At 39.7% G+C, this 26894-nt stretch overlaps 1 protein-coding gene across 1 annotated transcript in view; it reads right to left on the bottom strand.

Annotated features, from left to right (window-relative positions):
* The window catches only part of KIF13B (kinesin family member 13B), a 203666-nt gene that overhangs the window by 22188 nt on the left and 154584 nt on the right, over nucleotides 1-26894 (bottom strand). Inside the window, exons 32-37 of the mRNA XM_081092887.1 lie at nucleotides 24632-24724; nucleotides 19011-19163; nucleotides 17969-18046; nucleotides 16628-16681; nucleotides 8862-8973; nucleotides 2616-2749 (exon numbers count right to left, since the gene is read on the bottom strand). Of these exons, the coding sequence (XP_080949013.1) occupies nucleotides 2616-2749; nucleotides 8862-8973; nucleotides 16628-16681; nucleotides 17969-18046; nucleotides 19011-19163; nucleotides 24632-24724 (624 nt within the window). The remainder of the gene's footprint in view (nucleotides 1-2615; nucleotides 2750-8861; nucleotides 8974-16627; nucleotides 16682-17968; nucleotides 18047-19010; nucleotides 19164-24631; nucleotides 24725-26894) is intronic.

The following is a 26894-nucleotide window of genomic DNA, read 5'->3' on the forward strand; positions in this document are numbered from 1 at the left end:
CAGGGACAGAGATGGCGCAGGGAAGGGGCAACTCCCTGATGACCTTGAGTAAAGGGCCTTCAGTTCACGAACCAGTTGGAACATTTTAGCCCTACTAATGGGCATCTCTGCTAAGTCCAACATTTTTATCTTGTTAATCCTCACCTAGGAATACTTTTCCATTGATTTTTAGAGAGAATGGAAGGGAGTGGGGAGAGACAGAGAAAGAGAAACATCAATGTGAGAGACACACATTGATTGGTTGCCTCCCGCGATGCCCTGACCAGGCTGGGGATCGAGCCTGCAACCGAGGTATGTGCCCTTAACCAGAATCCAACCTGGGACTCTTCAGTCCGAGGGCTGACGCTCTATCTACTGAGCCAAACCAGCTAGGGTAAGTCCAGCTTTACCTTTCCATTTACTTATGAAATATTGAACACTTGGGACCACCTTCCCCAACACCTTTGCTCATATATGCTCAAAAAAAGTAAGCTGAATGAGCAAATACTGCTCTAAGATATCTTCAAAATATTGTGAGATTAACTCTCTTAAATTGGACTTTACAAATTAGAGTTATTCTCCAATCACTAGATTCGCTTCTGACACATTATTGTTTGTGCAGAAGAAACAATCGCTTACTATCAAACAGTAAAAATAATTTCTGATTGTAGCACATGATTTGACTTCTACATCAAAAACTTAGAGAAGCTTTAAAAAATAATAACTGGCCCTAGTTGGTTTGGCTCAATAGGTAGTGTCGGCCTGCGGACCGAAAGTTTCCGGGTTTAATTTCAGTCAAGGGGACATGCCCAGGTTGTGGGATCAACCCCCAGGACAGGGCATGCAGGAGGCAGCTGATCAATGATTTTCTCTCATTATTGATGTTTCTATATCTCTCTCCCTCTCCCTTCCTGTCTAAAATCAATAAAAATATATATTTTTAAAAATTATAACTATAGTGGGCTGATTCAATGACTTCTAATGCCATTCTGATTTCCTTTAATGTCTATAACTCTGTCTTCACCAAATAGCAGTTGAAAAATGGTGGCTATCAAGCTTTAATGTGACTAGGAATCACTTTGGCTGCATATAGAGGCAGATTATAAGGCGCCCCAGGTGAGCCATGGCTTGAGACCAGGCTGTATATATTTTTTAGTTGCCTTTTTAAAAAGTTACCATGGAAATTCTGACACAGTCCATAAATCATACTTTGCAAAATAATGATGTGGGAGATCAGAACAGAATACTGAATGCAATAACAAACCCTTGGGAAAATAATTTCTGCCTATCCTCACCCCACCAAGTATTAGACTTGCTATTTCTTTTAGCTCTCATAGATTCATTTTGATAATTGTCAAACACCAATTATATGCCTAGTTAAATTTAGTTACACACTTCCAAAATCTCAGTATTTAATTTTTTCATCCAATATGTGTACATGTATGCTTATGTATATGTTTATATAATGCTAGGCTGAAAATATTATATATCTGCACAGCAGCCTTACAAAACTAACACCATCGCCCTTGCATATGCATTTATGAACTTAGAAGATTCTTTTAAGTAGTTAAGGTCTCAGACAGGAACTCACCTGCATTTCTGTGACTTGAATGTTTAAGTGAATGTGGAGAAGCTAATGTCAAAAGACCTATTTCAACAACCGAACTTGCACTGTATGTGTTTTTGAATGAGTATAAATAAATCCTCATTTATCAATTTCTGCTGAATGCACACCTATATAAGTCCAGAAATTGCATTGCCAACAGGCTTCCCATTCACCATCTCATATGAACAGTTTCCTGATTATTTGGAAAGCCCTTTCACATTTTCTCTAAAACTTATTCTAAGGCTGAGTTGAGTTTCAGAGAAAATGGGGAAATAAGACAAATGATCACTTTTAATATTTTAAGTGAAAGAACAGGTAAACCACAGTAGAGGAAGAAAAGGTAGAGAAGGAAGAACAGTGATGATATGAAATTGTTTGAAATGAGAAATGAAATCAAGAATTAAAAATAGAATTACATTTTCTGTTTGGCAATACACAAGAAACATTAAGTGCACTTCATAAATTTTACTATTGTTGCTCTAAGTGATATTACCATAAATCACATTAGGAGTGTACTTGGCATTTTTTAAAAGCAAAAAGGATTGAGTGTGTCAATAAGTTTAAACAGCTCTGTTATCTCTGAAGAGAGGGGAAGAGAAATTATCACAAGCTTTTACCAGATCTAAAAGCCCAGTTTTTACCCCTCCCACCACCCCCCATTGTTGACATCACTCTCACTCCAGCTTCAGTGCAACACAAAGCACCATTTTGCCGGCAATCTCAGAAAAAAATGTTCACTGCTGCTTTCTTTTATTTTGTTAATCCTCACCCAAGGGTATTTTTTCCATTGATTTTTAGAGACTGGAAGGAAGGGAGGGAGAGAGAAGAGGAGGAGAGAGCGAGAAACACTCATGTGAGATACACATCCATAGGTTCCTCCCGTACTCTCCCCAACCAGGGATGGAATCTGCAACCCAGGTACCTGCCCTTGACCAGGAATTGAACTCATGACCTTTTGGTGCACAGGCTGACGCTCTAACCACTGAGAATACCGGCCAGGGCTTCACTGTTGCTTTCTTGATGCTCTTACCTGATGTGCAAGGGGAGACGGCTGTTTGCCCCTTCTCTCGTCTCGCACAGGGAAGAGGGACTTGAGCAGCTTGGGCATCTGTGGCACGAAGGATTTGACTGGGGTCAGGTAGGAGGCCACTTGGCTACTACGTCCTGTCAAAATATTGAAAGGAAAAGAAAAACAATTACAAAGACATCTCTCTCTCTTTACTGCAAACTTGACAAGGATCATTTGTAAGCAGATATAACAATATAATTTAAAAAGGAATTCTTTAAAAATTAATATTAAAAAACAAGTATTATTATAGTTACCCCAAACACATTGGGGTTTCCTTTTCCAATTAAATAGCAGCAATTGGGGTACTTCTAAAATGTTTTAATCTCCAGTATTCCTGTTAGTATGCACAGGGTCACCCAACCCCAGTCCTGTCACTAACTGGTATTTTACTTTTAAATCACATAGCTGATAACACACACACGTAGCACTCCATATAGACTTTAAACTCTTTGAAGTCAGGAACTATGTCTTATTCAACTTTAATTCTTCATGCTATTTACTGCATGAAAATGATGAAATGACCTTTCAGGAGGAGAGTAGTGTTCTAACTGTTCTTACAAGAGGGGAACAGAGGCCCTGAACCAACCATATTCTTACGTGCTCTTAATTACCAAACACTGGGATCAAATGTGCAGATAATGCCTACGATATAAGATTTCTTTCCCCTTAGTGAATAAAACTAAATTTTTAGAAAAATCTAATCCAACTCATAAAAGACAAAACACTGTATCCTCATAACACTGTTTTTAAAGCAAGACAACTTGAGAAACTTGTAAGGGATACTGACTAAAGAGAAGTACACAACCGCCGCTATCTACTCCATGCTGACCCTGAAATGACTCTAGTTCACGGCCAGCACAGTTGTACGTGGACTTATACAGTTTAAGGTTTCTACATTTTACACAAAGTAGTGTAATATTAACTCTAAGTAACCTATGAAAAGGTAAGGATGTTTTGTCAGCATGAGAGCAATCACTAAAAAATAAAGCAAAGAGATAGCTATAATGTCAAGAGATAGATTAAAACTGAATTCAAAAAGCTCAAACAATTTTACAAGAAGGCAAAAATAGGGAAGAGAGAAACAAACCAAAAGAAAAGGGATAAACAGAATATAAGTTTAAGATGACTAAAGAGCCAGAAGATATAATTATCTAAATGCTGAGGGGAAGAAATTAGGGACAATCTAGAGTTCTATATGCAGTTAAACTAACATTCTAGAGTGAGTATGACCCTTAATTAAATAAATATCTAGCCAATTGTCAACCAAAGGCTGTATCTATCACAAAAAGAGAGACAGACACGAGGTGTCTCCTGAGGGGAAGTACACAAAACTACCCATTCATTTATCCTCCCTCCCTTCCTTCCGTCAAATTAGCCAGAATCTGATTAATGCTATACATCTAACTACCAATTTACAGAGAATCATGTCCCTCATGGGGATGTAACCAGCAAAAGAAAGAATGTACAGTCTACTGTACAAAAACCTAGTTTCTTCAACAAATACAATGCAATGGAGGAAAAAAGAATGAGAAGAACACATGGATTAAACAGACTTACACATATCAACTAATCACAATGGATGAACCCCACTTGGATTTTCATTCAAAATACATAAAATATATTTTTTATCCAATTGGGGAAATGGAAATACTAACAAGAGATATTTGATAATACTTAATAATAATTATTATTATTACTAGTGGCCTGGTGCACATATTCACGCACATTGAAAGGCAATTAATTAGAGAGCTTTATCTGTATCGCGCACGCACGAGTCAACGTTTATTTTTCAATTGCCAGTGCGTGTCATATGTACCGGCTGGCTGGTCAGTCGGTCGGACGGACAGACAGTTGGTCACTTAGCTTTTTAGAGATATAGATTATTTCCTCACCAGAGGATAGAAAGAGAGAAACATCCATGCAAGAGAGAAACATCTATTGGCTGCCTACTGCAAGCCCCTTGACCAGGTATTGAACCTGCAACCTGTGTATGTGACCAGGGAATTAACCCACAACATTTTGGTGTGTGGGATGATACTCCAGCCAACTGAGCCACTCGGCCAGGGCTATTTTTTTAGGAGTAAAATGTTACTGTGGTTATTGCTTTAGAGATACATGTACAAATAATCACAGATAAAATAATATCTGGGATTTGCTTCAAAATAGTCATTAGAGGGTGAGAAGTAGTGGGCGTAAAGATAAATAAGACTAGTGAGGAACTGATTACTTTGAAATCAGGAGGGGTACTTGAAAGGGCATATCATGGTACTCTTTCTACTTTGTATGTTTGGTATTTTCCATAGTAAAAAGATTCTTCAAAGTGAGAGCAAAATAAAAACTTTAATGTATAAAAGACATAGTTTTTCACTAAAAATGATTTTTAAAAGCACTAATGATGGATATAATTCACTAAAAAAGAAACTAAACTCAGAAAAATACAGTGTGGTACAAGACAATACAGTGTGGCAATAATGATCAAAGCGAAGTGGTAAATATGTAAATCAAGTGGCACTGATTATATATACATGTAGATAGATATACATTTTACAGAATTTTAAAGCAAGGTGGCACTCTATATCCCAGTATTTCACTCCTAGGTATTTACTTGAGACAAATGTTCACAAAAAAGACTTATATAAGAACAAGCTTTATTCGTAGTAGCCAAAAACTGGAAAGAAACCAAATGCCCATAAATAGAGCTGATTAAAAATGGTAATAAATTCAATTGTGATAATGAAATATTTCTCAGCAGTAAAAAAGAATAAATTAGTGATACATGCAGCAGTATGGATGACTTGAATAGAAATGGTGAGAAAAAAAAAACAAAACCAAACACAAAAAATATATATATTGTATTACTTTTTTTTTTTTTTTTTAAGAATAGTTTATTATTTTTAGAGAGACAGGAAGGGATAAGACAGAAACATCAATGAGAGAGAAACATCGGTTGCCTCTTGCATGTCCCCCACTGGCGATCAAGTCCATTACGTGGACATGTGCCCTGACCAAAATAGAACCAGCAACCTTTGGGTGCACCAGACGATGCCCAACCAACTGAGCCACACCAGCCAGGGCTTGTATGATTCCTTTTATATGAACCTGTAGAACAAGCAACACTAATCTGAAATTAGAACATTGGCTGATCAGGGGGAGTCACATAAATCTGCTATACTTGTCTGGGGTATCAGTTAAAAGGGCATATACATTTGTAAAAACTCATTAAATATGACCCATAGTAAAGATAAAAGCAGTCAACAGAATAGAACATGAGATGGTCCAGATGCTGGCTTGAGCATCTGGCTTGTAAAAACTTTAAAGAAGCTTCTATACACAGGTCCAAGGATGTAAAAAAGAATGTGGTCTTCACAAATATACAGAGAGGGAACATCAGCAGAGAAAGTAAAACTATTACAAAAAAAGAGGCAAATGGTAAATTCTAGAACCGAATAGAATAATAATTTAAATAAAAAGTTCCCTAAATGTTCTTAGCAGAAGACTGGAAATGACAAAAGAAATTATCCAACTAGAAGAAACAAGGATAAGATAAAAAGATTAAAAATAGAAATTAGAAAAGAAATAGAGCTTCTGTAACCTGCGTGCGCAATATTAAACAGAAGGGAGAGAGAAAAATCCAGTAGAAAAGTTTTATGAACTAACAGTTGAATATTGCTCAAATTTCTTGAAAAACTCAACCTACAGATCTAAGAACATCAGTGAAACCCAAGCACAATAAATACTAAGAAAACTATACCTAAGCACATCATTGTCCAACTGCTAAAAAGTAAGAGAGCGAAAATTTTGAAAGCAAATAAACAAAGACATTATGTAAGGGAAAAGTGACAGAAATGACGGCTGAATTCTCATCAGAAAAGGAGTCTAAAAGATAATGTAACATCTGTGAAGTGCTGAACTAAACTGTCAACTCAAAATTATCTAGAGAAAATATCCTTAAAAAATAAGGTGAAATAAAGATATTCTCAAAAGGGGAGAGCATTCTTCCCCAGGAGAATGACACAGTAAGAAATAATACAGAATACTCTTTGGGCTAAATGATATCAGATGAGGATAAGATCTTCAGGAAGGCCTGAATAATGCCAGAAATAATGACTATGATGGAAAACAGAAAAGATTCTCTCTAGTGTCTTAATTTCCTTAAAAGTGGTTATTTTAAAGCAAAAGAAGTAACATTGGAAAATGGGTTCAATAACATCTGGAAAAGTAAAAGATACACAACAACAATACAAAATACGGGAGGGAGGGAATAATCAGATGGAACTACTGTTGCAAGGCTCTTATATGTGGGCAGTGGGAGATGATATTAATTCATAGGCTGTGACAGGTCAAGGATGAGCACAAACTTTACTAAGTAATCAAACAAATACAGGCATACCCGAAGGCCAAAACAGGAAATAAAATCAAACACTAAATTTTTCCTGTCTTTTTGGGGGTGGGGGGGAGAGGATAACTATTTTATTTATAGCTATAAGATCCTATACAACTCTGCATCTTTCACTGGGTTTCTTCTTTTTATTATTTTTATTTTTCAATTACAGTTTATATTCAAGATTATTTTGTATGAGTTTCAGGTTTACAGCATAGTAGTTAGACTATATGATTGTCTAAAATATATTTTTCAATTAAATTAAAAGAAGACAAAAAGGAGGACAGAGTGAAAAAATAAAAATAAAAAGGTCAAATAGAAACTAGCCCTGGCCGGGTAGCTCAGTTGGTCAGAGCATAGTCCCGATAAGCCAAGATTGTGGGTCCCATCTCCAATCAGGGCACATATAAGAATCAGCCAATGAATGCATCAGTAAGTCAATAAGTGGAACAAGTTGATCTCTTTCTCTTTCTCTCTCTCTCTCTCTCTCTCTCTCTCTCTCTCTCTCTCTAAATTTCTTTCTCTCTCTCTCTCTCTCTCTCTCTCTCTCTCTAAATTAATTTAAAAAAACAGAAACCAATAGCAACATGGCAGACATAATAATAATATTAGATGTAAAATAACTAAAGATGCCAATTAAAAGGCAGAATTGTCAGACTAGATTTAAAACAAAAGCTAATCCTAACTATATGCTGTCTACAAGATAGTCACTTTTAATTTAAAGACAAATATAGGCTAAAATTTTGAAAACTGAGAAAAAGATACACCGTGCAAACAACAAGCAAAAGAAAGTTGATGTGGCTATATTAATATCAAGCAAGACATATTTCAAAGTAACTACTACCAGAGATATAAAGAGATATTTCATAATGAGAAATATCGCTTCCTCAGGAAAAAATAATAATCCTTAATGAGTCTATATCTAACCCAGAGTTTCTAAGTGAATGATGAAAAAACCTGTATAATTAAAGGGAAAAATAGACAATTTTCACAATCATACTTGGAGATTCAATGCCTCCCCTTAGTGACTGATAGAACAAATAGCAAAAAGTCAATAAGGGCAGAGATGAGATGATCACAAGCATGATGACCTAATTGATATACCCAGAACACGATGCCCCAAAACAGAATAGACATTCTTTTCAAGTACAAACAGAATGTTCACCAAGACAGAGCAAAGGCTCCAAAAATTTCAAAAGACTGAAATGTTAAAGAGTCTATTCTCTAATTATAATTAAATAAGAAATCAATAAGAAGACCCCCCAGATATATGAAAATGAATTAACATGCTCAATAATCCATGGCTCAAAAAATAAATCAGAGGTAAATTAGAAAATATTTTGAATATATAATAATGAAAGCACAGCATGCCAAATTTGTAAAATGAAGAAATAACAGAAATCAATGAAACAGAAAATAAAACCAAATGTTGGTTCTGTGAGAAGACTAATAAGAAAATATTTCCCAAGTCATTTTATGAGGCCAATATAATCATGATACCAAAAGCTAACAAAGACATTATTATTATTATGAGTAAAGTACTGACAGATATTCACTGTAGAACATATACACAAAAATCCTTAAAATGTCAGCAAAAGGAATCAAGCAAATATAAGGGATAACATATCACTATCGAGAAGTGTTTATCACAGGAATGCAAGACAAATTCAACGTTCACAAATCAGTGGAATTCAACATGTTAAGACAAAGAGAAAAACCCAGATGGGCATGAACTAGTAAAACCTGGGAGGAAATCCTGATTTATACTCTTTCTGAAAGCTGCTGGAACTTCATGACAGTGATTGGCAAATGAAACCCTAACTTACCTGGATCAGGAGAATGGTTATTCTGGGGACAACCTGGGAGGGATGGGGCGACCGGAGCGGTTCCTCTGGAAACTGCGATTTGCGATACATCCTGTTGACTTTCCCACCGGGCCTATAGGAGAAAATTGGTAATTTTGACTCAAATCAATAATTTAACAACAACAACAATAAAAAAAAATCTAAAGATATTTAAGAAAAAACTGTTGTATATTACTAAAGCTTTATTCCCTGGACAGGACATGACCAGTTTGATGACGTACTTTTCTTCTTTAGAACAGCGGTCGCCAACCGGTGGTCCACGGACCACTGGTGGTCCATGAGGTCTGAAAGATTGGCGACCACTGCTTTAGAGCATTCATTTCTCAAGTAGTAGTGATAACCTCACATTTGGATCTCTCTCCAGTTTAGCACTTAGAGTCTCCTCAGTTCCATCCTCACACTCTTCCTACTACAGGATGCAGCTTCCCGCAAAATATGGATATACTAACACCTTCCTCCTGAAAGCCTCCCTGTGTTCTGCTTCCTGACTTCTGCCCCGAGATGCCCTTTCCCAAGGCAGACTCCTGACTGACTCAGGAACAACTCCAGTGGCGGCAGGCATCTCCCCTCTCCTCTCCAGGGGTGCATCTTTCCATCCATTCACATATCGTCATCAAAGTAAAAATTCTACAACCGTGTACTACCATGCTTCTCATTTTAAATAGACATTAAAGATAAGTTCCAGTTAAACCCAAATCAAGCAATCACACATTCCAATAATGGAAGTCTCTGGATTAACAAGTTTTATTGTACTCTCAACTTATTTTATAAATTCCCATTAAAGAGATGTCCTGGCATAATACCCAAACAATGCCAGTCAGGCGGTGGACTAATTTACCATGCAACAGCTTACGGTGAGCCATAAAAATGGTGATACCATCAGAGCACTTTTAACATCAGTCCCACCTAGGACAGAAAGAAACTCCAACCAAACATTACAAGGACAAAAACCAGTAATTGAGATGAGATGCAAATCTCTTAAATGCTTCAAGTTCCCTTTGATCCTGTAATAATCACTAGAGTTAAATAATGGTATTTTATATTCATTCAGGCTAGTATTTCACAGATGTGTGACCCTGGCGATCCACTTGAGTTCTCATTAGTAATCACCTGCAAAGCGAGGTCTTCACTGAGCCCGAAGATGGATGGAGGTGGAAAGACCTCTTAGGTTTCAGATATGTATTGGAAACCTATCTGCTTTTAGCGGCAACCTGAGTACTGATCGTAAAATCAATAAGCCCTAAGTGATCTGGATCCTCTTTACCTGAGAGAACACTCTTCCCTAGGAACTCTCTCAGCACTTGATATTTAAAAAAATGGCATGATGTTTAGCGTTAGGAAGCAAGGAAACAAAACAGACATGAGAGACGATTCGGGAAACGGTGAATCTGAAATAATTCGCGGCAGGAGCGAATGAATCACACACCGACTTGCAGACTTGGCTGTCTCATTAACGTTCTTCGCACTGAAATGTAATTATCTCTCCTGCCCGGGCAGCCGCAGCTCTGTGGTCGGGGACTTCACAATCCGGGGGCCGGACGCGAGGGCCAACGCCCTCAGAGCTCCGCAGAGGGAAGAAGCCTCCTGCTGGTCCCAGTGCGAAGCTCGTGCAGGGTTGTTTTGAAGACAACTTACTTAATTTGAGAATGAATTTATTTTCAGGTTTTCTATTTTCCTGCCTTGCTTGGCAGCTGACAGAGTGGCACTCTGTCCCTTAGGAAAACTAAGGAGCTGATTTGGAGTCAGCACCTCGGCTGCTCGGTGCATAATGGTCCAATGACAAATAACGCAGGTGTCACCTCTTCCCCAAGGCGCTCGCGGGCTCCCCAGCTCCCCGAGTAATTTCTCCCCGTTGGCACTCCCACACACAATGTTACTACCAAGTCGCAATGAAAGCAATAACTCTTACTGTCTCATATATTCAAATATCTCAAGTGAGAACATTTGAAAGGATGCATGCGGTACCTTAATTAATACCGCCTTAGCCATACTGCTGGCCTATCGGATAATGAAAATCGGAGACACATTTCCCGTCATCCATCTACCTTCACCGTCATCGTAACCTTGAGGAGTCGTGAATGCTAACTGTTCCCAAGTCTCGCCGACCAGACACAAGGACACAGAGCGTCTCAAATCACTCTGGGCTGGAAGGAGCCCTGCTTCGGGGGGAACAAGAAATGTGGAGGATAAACTGGGAACAACACTCCTTCGTCCTCTCCGACACCCGCAGACCTCCGGGGAAACACTCACCAACACCATCCACTACACCCCCATCTCCCGCAGTATGTGCCCCGTTCTCCTGCCAGAAAGGAAACCTGTGGTTCAGGGTCTAGCTATACACACTGCCCCCGAGGACAAGGACTTGTGTCTTTCCAATAAAATGCATGTGCCTGGCTGTTCTACGGTTATTCTCCCTTTACTGAAATGTCGGGGTGGGAGGAAGCATCCCTGTTAAAGGTACTTAAGAGGGAGATGAACTCGAGACAACGAATAAAAGGCACCTGGCCACACAATGGGCCGCTGGACTGTTCTCTCTTATGAGCTCAGTTCTCAAAGTCCAAGCGTATGGCGGGATTTTTGTTTTGTTTTAACTTCAACCACAGTAATCTATACCCTTAAATCTAAAAAGATAAGTCTCATCCGTTTTCAACTTTCTGCCTGCCTGTCTATTGAACTTCAATCAGCCCAGATGAGGAGGCGCAAGAGAAAACTCTGGCTTCCTTTTGGATCCCTACACCAGCTTCATACGTATTAGGGATTATTTGTGCTCCCAGGCTGAAATCAAGGAAATAAAACCCTATTCGAGACAGCCATTTCTGTAGCTAGCACCACGTTTAAAGGCAAACTGAACAGGCAAACACAGGAGTCTCTCAGCTGACTTGGAATGTGGTTTGGTCCCCTGTCCACCTCTGTTTCTCCACTATGGCTCTTTGGACAGACATGGAATCTTTGGGTTTTCTGTAAAGAGGTTTGGTTTTCCATCAGGAAAGTGACAAAAAGGTATATAAAGTGACATTCCAGATTCTAAGGTGGCTTCTAATGGAACTAACAAAGCATCTTTGGCATCAGCCTTAACTAACTAACTAACTAACTAACTCAGGGCAGTTTTCAGGAAGGTAATGTGGCCAAAACACACAACTCAGTTTTGTTAACCAAATACTCATTTAAGCTTTGCATCAAAAACTCTAAACGCTATCTTGCAAACTTATTAAAAATATAATTCCATCTCAAATGGCTTTAGAAATACCACCCAATACCACCCCACCACCAGGCTGTCTGCCTGCTCTCTATTTATGAGTCTGTCTCTATTTTACTTGGTAGTTCAGTTTTTTCATTAAATTCCACATATGAGTGAAATCATATGGTACTTGTCTTTCTCTGACTGGCTTATTTCACTTAGCATAATGTTCTCCAGGTCCATCCATGCTGCCAAAAAGGGTAAAATTTTCTTCCTTTTTGCAGCAGTATTATTCCATTGTGTTTTCAGATGAAACAATAATCTGCTGAAATTAATTCTGCACCTAATATGAGCCCATCTTGGTAGACTGGTCATGCAAAGTTTGCTAAGTTTTCATCTGATCTAAAAAAAAAAAAATTGCCTTAGCAATCATGATGAAATATCCGGTAATGATAAATAAATAGAAACATCACTGCGATTAGGGGTATTTTATATTTTTTAATTGAAAAGCTTATTGAGAGTGATTTATTTTAGGCCCTAAGGTGAATTTAAAAGTTGGGAATAGTTCATAAAATTCAATATTGATGGAGTTCAGTAAAACTATTGCAATTTTAATATGTAACAAGCATCAATAAATAAGGAAATGTGAAATATGACTGGCAGGATTCAAAGGGGTATAGGCCAAACTAGATGGTTTTAGTACCCGACCACTCCCTTTCCCCTCCCTGCCGCACCTTTTAGTGTCGCTCTACTCCCAAATGATTAATCTTTGCCATGACATTAACTGAAAATTAGGAAAGAATGGAGTCCTGAATCTACGTTGAGGCCATTCCCTGATTCCAATCATTACTGTGGCTAACCTGAGCGTTCCAATGTCACACAGGGGAGGACACAGCACATCAAATTCTTCTGTACAAGTCTGGTTTCATAATCAAGCTCAGAGGGACAGATACATAGATTAATGTAAACAACCCAGAAAAAGCCATGCAAGTTGGCAAGGTAGGTGTAACTAATGTAATCATAATCTTCAATCATTTCAAAACAAATTTTCTAGCATTTTAAGCATCATCAAGTCCATGATAAAATTATATTTCTGACTCAATTTTCCTGAACATTAAACACTTCTGTGCAAAGAAACCAAGATGGTCCAACTGAGCTAAGTTCGGTGCTGTCGAAAGAATGCTCAAAGCACTTGCACCATTTTTTCACTCCTCTCCCCCGTCCCGTGCTTCAGAAAAGAATATCTTACAAGTTCCCAAATATTTATTTGTACTATTTGCTTAATACAAATTAACTCCAACTCCTCCCATCCTGGAGCCTTCTAAACTCAGTAAGATGCCTTAGTTCCTGGTCTCTTTTGACAAGTACTTTTACAATGTTAGGCCCAGTTAACGAGGAACATTTGAAAGGAATCATACATACTGACAACCAAAGTTATTTTTACAAAAGGGTGAGCCCAAAAAAATTAGCACAGAGTCAAATTTAGCCATCTTATAAAAATTACATTTAAAAATTCAGTCCTAATCCCAAGGCAAAAGCAAGAGTGGTAAGTTTTAGTAGTAGGATAGTACTTGTATCCCACTCATTAGGCAAACCTAATGGATTAATTACCTCTCCCTGGATCTCTGAAAACTGAAGAATACAGGAAGTCCCCAAAAGAAAAGAAAAAAATAACGTGAGTCTCTGAGATTTCCCAAAACAATTTCTTCAATCATCTTTCCTTTAGAGTTTTGTGCGCAAATTGTTAGGGATAAACTAAGTGGAGACCCTCTCAACCCAATACATACAAGAGAACAAAAACTTCTAGCAATTTAAAAGGTATAGAGAATAAAACTTTTACATTTTAATTTATTTAATTTGTAAAGAGGTAATTTGTTCACATGCTCCAAAACCAAATAATTTAAAAAGGCATTCATACAATTCAAAGTGAGAAGCTGCCTACCTCCCTCCCCGTGTCTGCTCAGTTCCCTACATATTTCCACCCTCTCTCTCCCAGGCAGATAAGAAATGGTATTAGTTTCTCATATATCCTCATACAATTTCTTATGTATGTATAAGCAAATCTATAAATTGCCACACACTCCTCTCTTGTCCCCTCCTTCAATAATACAAATGGCAGCCTACTCTACATCCTGCACTTCATTTTAATTACTTAGTATATCCTAGTGATATACTAAGTTTATACACTAAATTTCCATATTAGTACCTGGAGGGGTTCCTATTGTTTTTACAGCTGCACAGCATCCCACTTACTTATTGCACATGTATGTGCACACCCAGGTGCATATAAAAGTATGTAATCAGATTACACCAACGGACACTTAGTTTGTTTCTAATCTTCTGCCATTAAGACAATGGACTCCCTTGTACTCAGGTAATTTCATATGCATATAAGCACTGCTGCTGTGTAAAGGGATTTAATAGGGTTTAGATAATTTGTATGTTAATCTGTTTAAACACTACTTAATCCTGAGGAACTATATTATGGGTAGCATTAATAACAAACTTTGAATTCCAGGCAATGCCATATTTGAAGACGTTTTTTCATTGTTTCATTTAAAAGGCCACAGGGTGAACTCTGTTCCGTGCTGCCAATGCTGGGCAGTAGGGAGGGGGTCAAGGGGGTTCTTTTCTCACTAGTAAGAAAATACAATTTTAAAAGTATTTATTTTCCCTAACAATCTGTTAATATGCTCTGCTTTGGATGATAAAACTACTGAGGGCCCTAGTCTGAAGGCAGGGGCCACCCTGTGCTCCCTACTGAAGTGAGCCGAAATCAGAACTGTTGCTTAGCGTTCTTTCCACTTTGTTTTCGAGCATCACAGTTATAATCCTCTATCATGAATGTCCTTATTCCTGAAACAGGTCCCTCCAGATAAACCTGTCTTAGAACACTTTTCCTCTACCTTCCCCCTAGGGAAAAGCAAAGGTCTCTACTTTTGATATGTGAACATCCTTTCAACCTGCAGATCTGGAAACAAGCACGGGGCAGTAGCAGATGTTGATCGAAGCCCAGTTATGCCTGGAACCCTTTCAGGGCTCGTTCCACGGCTGCACTGGGAACAAAGCTAGCAATGGCCAGCTGGCCCCTCCGCTCTCCCTGACACCACCTCCAATGTTTGTCAGAGGGTGGGACTGCCATGGCTGAGGAAGACTGCAAACTGGGGAGAAAGGGTATTTAAATTTTTGAAGTGTACGCCAACTGAAAATATATATTGCAATAGAGTGGAGGCATCCATATCCCTGTTGCTGGGACAGCACATTGACATGGGAAAAATCTGAGAGGGTGGAAATCAGGCTTTCCACAATTTCGTTAAGTTACCCAGACATCCCAAGAAATCAGGATGACTCAAACAAGGAAAGTCCTGGAAGAGTAACCGAAGTGTGTAAGGTTATAATTACTCATTTAAATGACACGTCCAGCTAACTTCTACCCAGCCCTTCATAGAAACTGCCCTGGGAGAGGTCTCCAATACTCTCTTCATTGTCACATCCAAAATAGTCTTTCATTTCTCACTTTATGTCTCTAAAGAATCTGGAACCCTTTCTCCTCCAGTTTCCAAGCCACTTTGCCTCCTGGGCCTTCCTCCCTTTCTGAGGACTCCTCTCCTCGCTCTGGCCAGCTCCTGTTCCTGCACTTGCCCTCCGAGCTTAGCCTTGGTGATAAATCCCTCCCACTAGTTCAACCCCTAAGGATTAAGATATCAACATAGAGCATGTTACCCACATTTGAGAGTGCTAACATCTAACCATGATCCTCAAAAAATATCACACACAAAATTGTAATATGTGACATCTTCAAGAGATCCCTTTAAGTTAATAACAATGAGATATCTATGCTTAAAACTTTTTCAATTGGGGAAAGCTATATTAACAAGTAAATAAATTCCAGATAACAAAATTTCTGTTCCCTCATTTTTCTTTCTTCTAACAAAAATACTAACTTTTAGATATCATCTTCATATTTCTTATACATTTTCAATCATTCTATCAATATTTTACTATTAAAAATCTGATTTGACGTTCCTTTTCTGACACAAACAAGAAGAGTATTTTAAACAGATATATGAACTTAATAACCAATTTGTTTTTTGTTTTTGTTTTTGTTTTTTTTTAAATATATTTTATTGATTTTTTACAGAGAGAAAGGGAGAGAGATAGAGAGTTAGAAACATCAATGAGAGAGAAACATCGATCAGCCGCCCCCTGCACATCTCCTACTGGGGATGTGCCCGCAACCCAGGTACATGCCCTTGACCAGAATCGAACCTGGGACCTTTGAGTCCGCAGGCCGACGCTCTATCCACTGAGCCAAACCGGTTTTGGCCCAATTTGTTTTTGAATCCTAAAAAATTAGAGTAACAAGAAGGCCTATGAAATCATATTCTATCAGATAAAAAGAAATGAACTCTAAACACATTCCAATAAATTCCACATGCATAGAAGAGTAGGAGAGGCTTGGGCCTACAAAACTAGTGTGTGGTCATTGAGAGGAGAGCCAAACGAGAAACAGGTCTGAGACGGACAGAAAATAGTTTTTAAGGCGTACCTTGTTGCTGCCTAGACTGTAAGAAGGAATGAGATCTTGTCGGCTGCCAGACAACTGAAGAAGAAATAAAGAGGGAGATTAGTCCGTTACGTGTAAAAGTACATAAATCTACGGCCCTGGAAATGCAAGATTTTGAAAACTGAGTCAACAGACTGTTCCAAGTGGGTAGTAGCAGACAGGCAGCCAAGGCCACAGCTCAAACGTGGACTACCGGCCTTTGGGATGAGAGGCACATTTCTTTAAATCAAATTGGTTAGCCACAATTTTAAGAAGGGAGGTGTGTATAAGATCAGATATCCAGTCTATGCTAAGGAAACAGCCAACTGAGCCTGAATAAGAAATACTTCTATTGTTTATCCCCTTCCATTTAAAAGATACCAGGTTACTGGCTATCTTATGTATCTGATCTTATGACTCCTTTTTCTGGGTATTCATAGCAAATGCATACACACAAGCTATTTTAAATCATAGGATTCTAAATAATAAATCTCAACATGTATCAGTACATTTAAACGTATCATTTTCTGAAGGAACGAGAGATATGAATGCTGAATTAAAGTGATACTTCTTAACCTCAGAGATGGTTAACTTCTTAACCATTCAGTCTGAGAGCACCGAGTGATGTCTTTCAGTCACTCGGGGGGGGGGGGGGGGGGGGAGATATCACTATTGTCTCTCAAAGGCTAAGGCTGAGAGTCAGCTGCTCTTTGTCACAATGCTTGTAGTGTGGCTTTTCTTCGTGTAAAGTCCAGACAAAGGACTTTATAATGTTTCCTATGTCCATATCTTTATCAAAAGTAAGAAAAGGAGAGGTAAATCAGGGCCATAGCATATTTCTTTGTGAAGAATTATCTGCATGCTTCATATGCACATAAATTATACATTCATGTCTTTAAAAAAAACAACAAACTTAAGACACTGTTATGAAACAAACTTAACTTATTTTACTCCTTTATACTACCCTGGATGGCCTGTAAGTAATTGAGTTTGTAAACCTAGCCCAGACTTCTCCTCAATTTAAAAATAAGTTAGTCCAGAAAATTCAAATGGCTTGCCCTGGGCACTTGGTCACAGAACACCCAGTCACTGTGACGGCACCACCGGTGCTAGAGAAACGAGAAACATCAGAGAGGTGCTTAAACGGTACTTCCCCCGACATCGGGAAGGGCAGGGACAGAGCCATGCACAGATTCTCCAGGGAAGAGAAGAGAGGCCCTTCAACCCGTTCAGACAAGGAAATGATATCTGAGGTGAGATTGAAAGGATGGGGAAGAGCTATTCAAGGAAAGAGAAGAGAAAGGAGACAAAAGCACGACATAGAATGGGACGCCATGTACTCACTCTGTTCACATTGGGAGAGCTGATACTCCTCCTACTTAGCTTCCCTTTGCCCGTCAACTGCTCCTTCACCGCAACTTCCTGCCAGTCAGAACCAGAGGGAAACTATATCAGAGACACACACCGAAGCAATACCAGCGAAAGCAAGCCTTGAGTGGCCATCTGCACATATACATTCCTAGTTCTGTACATAATGGCTGTCACTCCACATGACTAGTGATCCCACTACAATACTGTGGACCAGGGGTCCTCAAACTTTTTAAACAGGGGGCCAGTTCACTGTCCCTCAGACCGTTGGAGGGCCGGACTGTAGTTTAAAAAAAACTATGAACAAATTCCTATGCACACAGCGGTGGCAAAAACACCCGGCGGGCCGGATAAATGTTTTCGGCTGCCGCATGTGGCCCGCGGGCCATAGTTTGAGGACCCCTGCTGTGGACTATCCAAAGTTAGCTGCAGAGCTGACAGGCTACTTGATGATTCTCTCCTCTACACTGACGGCCCCCCTGAAGCTGGCAGAAGTCAGTCCCAGGAGAAAGGTCATGAAAATCAGATCTTTCATTTTTATTTTTCTTGAGTATGTTTGGTTGCAAAAAGTCTCAAATTGCTAGGTAGCATGAGGTTTAGGGTTTCCCTAAGGGTTAGGTTTACTGCTGGCATTTCTATTCTCCCATCTGGAGACTGTTCTCCGGCTGCGGGAGGCTTGTCCAGCTAAGCAAGGACCCACTGTGCCTCACTACTGCCTAGTTCTTCAGCAACATTACTGCCCAGTGTGAAGGCATTTTTAAAATGATTCTTTAGCCAGCAAAAGTTAAATACTTCCTCCCATTACTTCCAACGCAACTAGATACCACATAGTGCCTTGGAAACAATAACTTTCCAAATGTAACTCTTGCATCTTCACAGACCACACCAGCAAGGCTAAATTAATATGCTCCACTCAAATAGATGCTTCGAAGTTTACAAGTAACAATACTGGGGTGCCGAAAGTCAAACACAGAATCGGGCTGGGTCAGCCCCACTGCACCCAGCGCCACGGACTGACCTGGCGAAGGCGATCCAGAGTGAGCAGGTTCTCCACGTCCAGCACGCTTCGAAGGTATTTTTCAATGTAAGCCTCGGAGTCAGCAGAAGCCGTGTTTTCCACATTCGCTGCCATTCTCGCTAATGTTTCTCGTTCCTCTACTCCCTGGGCATCCTGGAGAATGGAAAGTTGTATATTAAAATTAAATACACTGTAGAAGAAAACAGTGTTAAAAGCGTCTTGATCTATACAGACACACGTACATACAGAGTACTGAGCTAACAAGTGGGATATAGGCCCATCGTAAAGTCAGCTTCTGGAACTCAGAAAGCGCTTGCCCACAGAAACCACGGTATAAATGGTGGTTAGGTTGCTTTGAAAGGCTAATTAAACACAATGTAGCTGAAATAGTGCATTCTCAACAAAGCTGTTCTCCTTTTGATTTCCACTAAAAACAAAAGCATTACTGGTTAGAAAGGATTTGGTGGGGCCCTGACTGGTTTGGCTCAGTGGATAGAGCGTCGGCCTGCAGACGGAAGGGTCCCAGGTTCGATTCTGGTCAAGGGCACCAAAAAAAAAAAAAAAAAAGAAAGAAAGAAAGGATTTGGTGGGCTAGTTGGAAATATAACCACCACTATATTTTAGGAACGCATCTTGAGGGGCAGGAGAGAAGAATGAGGAGCTGGGGAACAGCTAGATAAGGGCGGGATCCAAACAATCCTAGTAAGAGGCAGACATGGGGATGGAGAATAAGGGTGGGAAGAAGGGTGGGTTTCAACACTTTCACTAAGCAGCCTACCACAGACTATTCAAGATGTACCGGCTTCTACAACTGGTCTCTTTCCTCAACTCTGGAGTGGCAGAGCCAACCAAGAAGAGAAGCATCCAGGGAAATTCTCACTGTGCTTCCCAGCACAGCCCAACCCTGCTCCTCTGTCTGACATGGACGGGCCATGCATATAAATGCGATATGCACAAGCCGGGGAGCAGGGACAGATTAATGTATTTATTTCTAGCAAACTTAGTTCATAACAAATTATTCTGCTCAGGGAAAATCAGATACTTTATTTACTTGTGAATTTGTCAAAAACTACAAAATATATATCCATATGCCACTGCATCTTAAGATGCCATCAACTTTAAGAAAAAAAACCCCATCATTTTATATACCTCTAAGAAGAAAAAAATGTCTGCCTACTAATTTTAAGATATCATTAATTATAAGACACATTCTAACTTCCAAAAATATTTTTTAAAATTTAGATAAGCGTTAGAGCCTGGATGGAGTGGCTCAATTGATTAAGCATCATCCTGTGCACCAAAGGTCGCTGGTTTGATTCCCTATCAGAGCACATGCCTGGGTTCCAGGTTTGATCCTTGGTCAGGGTGCATGTGGAAGGCAACCAGTTGATTGAAGTCTCTCTCTCACGTTGATCTCTCTCTCTCTTTCTCCCTCCCTCCCTCCCTCCCTCCCTCCCTCCCTCCCTCCCCCCCCAAGCATGCCCTCAGGTGAGGATTAAAAAATATAATAATAAAAAATAATAATAAATGAGTATTGGGATGGATAAAATAAGGAAGAATTTGAAAGATGGCAAAATTTTTGACTCCTATAGTAATGCATTTGAGCCTTTTAATAACCCTGAAAAGAAATCATTTTCATTTCATAGATGAGGAAAGAGGAAGGCCACATAATTAGCAAAAGAGGCAAGGCTAGAGTACATATTCGTTTTTCCACTCAACACAGAATATTTTTCAGTGTCTGAAGGGTACAGACATTATCCTGATTGTCTAAGAAAGGGGATACTTGAGTTTTAAGAAACCCATATGTCTCCATGTTACCCACACACCTATCAAACATAAAACATTTCCACTAACTCAGGAAGTTCATTTATGGGCTTCACAATCAATCCCAGCCCTCCTTAAGGGGAGACAATTTCTCTGACTATACATGCTAAGCATTTCACCTTTTTTGGAACTTCAAATAAATGAAATCATACTCTTTTGTGTCTAGCTTCTTTCACTCAGCATAATTCTGAGGTTCATTCATATAGTTCCTTTCTTTGTAGAGCTGAGCAAGATTACACAGTATGGAGGTACCACAATTTATTTTATCTATTCATCTGATGATGGATGTTTGAGTTGTTTCCGGTTTCCAGTTATTTTGAGAGGCTGCTATGAATATTCTTGTGTAAGTCTTTATGGACATATGCTTCCATTTCTCTTGGGTAAGAACTTAGAAATGGAATCACTGAGTCATGAGGTAGGTGTCTATTTTCTAAAGTGGTATATTATTTTATACTCCCACCAGCAATGAAAGCATTCACGCTGCTAAAAAACAAAAAACAAAAAAAAAAAAACATGTGAAGATGTTTCTTGTTGCCCTCTGGCCTATGATCACTTCTTGCCACCAAACCCTCCTATTTTCTGTAATATGGAACACAAAAGGACTTTTTGGGGCTTTTTCATGATGAGACCTAGCTTCTTAAGGGATCTTTTTGTTGTTGCTAATCCTAACCAGAGGATACTTTTTCCATTGATTTTCAGAGTGGAAAAAGGAAGGGAAGGAGGTGGAAAGAGAGAAACATCGATGTGAGAGAGACACATCCATTGTTTGCCTCCCACCAGGCACTCCGACCTGGAGTGGGGTGAACCTGAAACCTAGGTACGTGACCTTGACCGGGCTTAAGGGATCTTTTTATTTTTAAATAAAAAAATAAACTAAGTATAGTCCTTTTACTGTAGGCTTTAAGACTCGCTTTCCCTTTTACTTTACATCAGAATTTGGCAATGTAAAAATTACGCTTGCCAACTGAGATATTTAGCTAATTATTAGCAGGTAGCCCAAACACATGAGGTTATGTTTATATTTCAGCTGGTTCCTCCACATTTCTTCCCTTTGAAAACCATACCACCTGAAGAATAAAAACACTTGTAAAGGGGGGAGAGGGGGATAATGGGGGGATAAGGACACATATGTAATACTTTAATCAATAAAGAAATTTAAAAAAACACTTGTAAAGAGGATAAGAAAACTATAAATAGGAGGGGTGAAGTGATGGGGACAGAAAGATGAGAAGAGGAAGGAAAAGTGAAGATGGTTCATTATAGCTGTCACTGTTTCTCAATTACACTCAAACCACTTATAGAGTTAAGATCTAAAACAACCAGGAAAACATACAAAACACTCAGATGCAGAGAATAAACAGCAAGTCTCTAGTTAAACATGTGAGTATGCAAAGAGTGATTTGTTATGGACCCAAGATTTTGCAGGCAGTCTAACTCTGAAAACAGACTTAACATTTGTTCAGCAGGCTCCAAATTAAATAGTTTAACAGTTAATATTTACAAGGAAAGTCTAACACTTTGAAGATCCAGGAAAAACAAGTTACTATTTGACATTATTTGAAAGAAAAAGTGTTTTGCAATACAAGAAATATCTTCCAAAAACTGCTCTCTGTATTAAAATATATATTTTTTCATCTATTGTTCAGATACTCAACAGGATGAATGAACACACACTGAACCCTCAAATAAAGAGAATGGGGCTGACATGGATGGATGTGAGGAGAGAAGGCGTGCCCCCAGGGCTCACACTCCATGCTCCGTGCTCCACTCCTGAGAAAGGAGTGTCACCTCCTCACTCACTCCTGCTTTCAGACAGGGAGTGTCGCGAGGGCTGCTCCTCTTTCTCTCTGTCACTGAATCCTTTTCGTAGGCCCCTCATTTCTCCTGCTCATGTACAGAAGGCCTCCAACACCAGCGAGCAGTGCCCGGTTAAGAAGTCTCTCAATCAGGGATGAAACACTAGGAAGCATAGACTGCATCCTACAATAATCTTCTGTCAGGGACATTTTAAGCTTGATTTGTTTAAGTCCTGTGAATATCTCACTTAGTTCATAAAGAGAAATAATAATAATAAAATAACAATAGTAACTACAATAATAACAGCAATTACAATTTATAGTTTAGCATGTGCACAACAATTTGTATATACTGTCTCATTTAATTCTTAAAACAATCCTCTTTGGAAGGTATTGCTAACCTTTTCTGATAAATGAAAACATTCAGACTCAGGGTAACCTATGAGAGTTCACTTCACTAATAGGTTAAAGAAACAAGATTTCTGTTTGGCTCCAAAATGAAACCCTAAATCTCTGCTATCTTATGTTGGCTCCCTTTGAGAGTTACAATATTACCTCATGTCTTTTTAAAAGTTTATTATTTATTAAAGTACTAGAGGCCTGGTGCATGAATTTGTGCATGGTGGAGTCCCTCAGCCTGACTGGCGATCGGGGCCGATCAGGGCCAGCCAGTCGGCCCTGGGGGAGGTTGGCTGGCTGCAGGAGGTTGGCTGTGGGAGCGCACTGACCACCAGGGGGCAGCTCCTGCGTTGAGCATCTGCCCCCTGGTGGTCAGTGCACGTCACAGCAACCGATCGACTGGTCATTTAGTCAACCAGTTGTAATGGTCACTTAGGCTTTTATATATATATATATATAGATATAGACTAGAGGACCAGTGCATGAAATTTGTGCACAGGTAGGGTCCCTGGAGGCTGCCGGCCGGGGCCTCCCTTCCCCTGGACACCTGCTGCCACTGCTGCTGCCAGCCAGGGCGGGGCTGGCTGGGGAGAGGGGCTGCAGGCAGTTGGCCAGCTGGTCCCACCCCCGACTGAACTCCTGGTCGAGGGGACAATTTGCATATTAGGCTTTTATTATATAGGAAGGATAGTTGACATACAACATTAAATTAGCTTTAGGTGTTCAACACAGTAATTTCACATTTATATGCCTTACAATGTGGTCACCACAATAAGTCTAGTAACAATCTGCCATCATATAAAGTTATTATGATATTATTGACTATTTTCTCTGCTGTACATTATATCTCTGTGACATTGTTTTATAATTGGAAGTTTGTACCACTTATTCCTCTTGATCTTTTATCAGTGAAAAGGTGTCAACTTGCTTTTCTTTTTTTAATATATTTTTATTGATTTCAGAGAGGAAGAGAGAGGAAGAGAGAGACAGAAACATCAATGATGAGAGAGAATCATTGATTGGCTGTCTCCTGTATGCCCCCCACTGGGGATCAAGCTCACAACCCAGGCATGTGCCCAGACTGGGAATCAAACCGTGACCTCCTGGTTCATAGGTTGATGCTCAACCACTGAGCCATGTGGGCCAGGTTGATTTGCTTTTCAAAGCAATGTTTTTCTTTAACAAAATACTAAAGCCAGAACATTTAGAGCAGCGGTTCTCAACCTGTGGGTCGAGACCCCTTTGGCGGTCGAACGACCCTTTCACAGGGGTCTTCTAGACCATCCTGCATATCAGATATTTACATTACGATTCATAACAGTAGCAACATTACAGTTATCAAGTAGCAACAAAAATAATTTTATGGTTGGGTCACAACATGAGGAACTGTATTCAAAGGGCCAGAAGGTTGAGAACCACTGCTTTAGAGTCACAAGTACATGTTACTGAGTCAAGATTAGGAAATTCCTCTAAAATCTTTTAGCATGTCCCTAAATATACATTTCTATTTAGTACAAGTTCCTTAGGTAGGTGGCTTTTCAGGGAGTTAGCTCTTTTTACATGTTTATTTTTAGTAAATTCAAATTTCATATGATCATTCACCTCTGGGATATTGGAGACAATCTCAAAAGTCACTCCGCAGCCAGGAATAGAACTTCGATGAGACATCTTTTTTAGGAGACTCTGAGCAAAACCCTAGAAAAACAAAACAGAAGATAAGGTTTTCCACTTCAAAAACTGAATTTATATTATCAGAGAAACAGCGTAAATGATATTGCATTCACTCCAACCAAAAAGAAACAGAACATATTTCCAATCTATGCACGTTGAAATCCAAATCACCAAACACAGGTTCCTCCACTTTGTCTTAGTGCACGCAACCCATTTTAGAAACCTGTGTGTCTACATGTGCGAATGGGTGACAGGTCCTATATCCACACACTGAGGGCACAGACCCTAACCTCTGGAAACTGACACCAGGCATCCGGTGCAACTCTGCTTAAAGGCTACGGAAATAAGGCTGCTACTTCTACACAATAAAACGACCTTCTAGCTAAGAGGTAAGCAAGGACTGGTGACTCTTACACTTTTTTTATTCCAGTACGATGGACATCTTGTACCATGAATATTGACAAGTTCAGGCATTAAATTCTTGACCAAAGCAGGATCGTTATGAAGGATGATTTAAGAGTGCATGGTCATTGTTTATGCTGACTGTGCTCTTTGCAGTTAAGAATTGAACTGTTGAATTAATGCATAGATGACTCATTTAAAGATGCTGCTAAGACTGAACATCCTGTAGAGGTTGAAGAGAGCAGGGATGAGGGCAGAATATAATTGGTGAATAAAGATAAGAAGAAGAGAGAATATTAAACTAACAGAGAACCTTTTTCCTCATGAAAAGGGAAGCAGGAAATATGTGAAAACCCCCCCAAAGAAAACAGAAAAATCAAGCTGCTTGGTCTTAGGAATACATATTTTCACAAACCTACTGAGTAATTTCTTTCCTATTTAGTAATCTTTAGTTAATTTTTTAAGGAGATGTTAACCTTTTAGCATGCAAAGAGACCATTACTTCATCTCTTCACTCTCTCGACTGCAGCCCGCAAAGCCGAGCCATTACCAGTCCATTGGCCAGAGAGGAGCTACAGCTATTTTCTAATGGGTGTGTGTATGTGGGGGGGGGGGGGGAGAGAGGGAAAGTGTGGGTGCTGCTGTTATCTCCCATTCTTGTTTTCTATGTCTATGGAATTACTGAAGCTGACTTGCATGTATTAGGCTCCTAAGGAAGTCCCTGCTCTTTTTATACAGACGTCGTTTTTAGAAATGAAATATCTGAAATTGGGACGAAAACTGCCGTGCCCTAAAATACTATAATTTCATTCATTATCAGCTGGATACTATCAAATCATTTCAACCAGGGGGAAAATGTGGCAAGTCCCTGTCCCTGAAACAAAAAATAAAAACAAACAAAAAATGTAGAAAAAACTTGGTGACACCACGATGCACCCTTTCTGTTAAAAATTCTGTGGGGCCGGTACCCAGTCAGTCTCAGCTGTACCAGGTTAGTCTCGGTGCTTGGCAACCAGAATCTCTAGTTCTGAAATGGCAAATAACTCTTCAACATGTTCCCCAGCGTGCCGATTTTAATCCATCGAGCCTTCAGAGAAAAGGGAGATGAAGAGAAGAGTGAATGGGAGACACACCCTATGCATCTCTGGCGAACCCGACGACCTGGGCTTTATTGATGTTGGATTGCCCAGCTAAAGAGCTGCAATTTTAACAGCGTTACCGCCAGTCTTCATTTCGAAGATTGATATCAGTGTGACATTTAGAACTAAAGATTAATTTTTAGGGGTGGCGATTACATCTAGGACTCTGTCAACCATGACTGTGCTCTTTTAAATGAAAAGATTTATTTTCATCTGTTCTGGTTTTAGTCAGTGTATTGGGAAGGCCTCCAAAGAGTGAGCATAGACAGTTAAAAAGAATCCCTAGAATCAACCTCCCAAATCCTGTATTTGCAAAGCCAATAACGGAAAGAGTTTATATCCACCTAGAAATGTTCCACTAAATGTGTCCTTCATGTGGCACAAGGTCCTTTGTAATCTAGCTTGCAACCATGCCGGCCATGTCCTTTGGCTCTGCAGCGCACCCCTGCTTCTCCAGGTCCCCAAGCCTGCCACGCCCTTGCCATCCTCACCACCCCTGCACATATTTCCTCCTCTCCACGGAACAGCCAACAGCTCCTTCCTTGTCTGCAAAAAAGCAGCTCACATGCTACCTGCTCTCTGAAGTCTCCCCCGACGTCCTCAGCCTGAACTCTCCCTTCCGCACCTGCCCTCCAGCACGTGGTGAGCACCCG

The sequence above is a fragment of the Myotis nattereri genome (genome assembly GCF_964212035.1).
Source record: "Myotis nattereri genome assembly, chromosome: 5".
Lineage (NCBI taxonomy): Eukaryota > Metazoa > Chordata > Mammalia > Chiroptera > Vespertilionidae > Myotis > Myotis nattereri.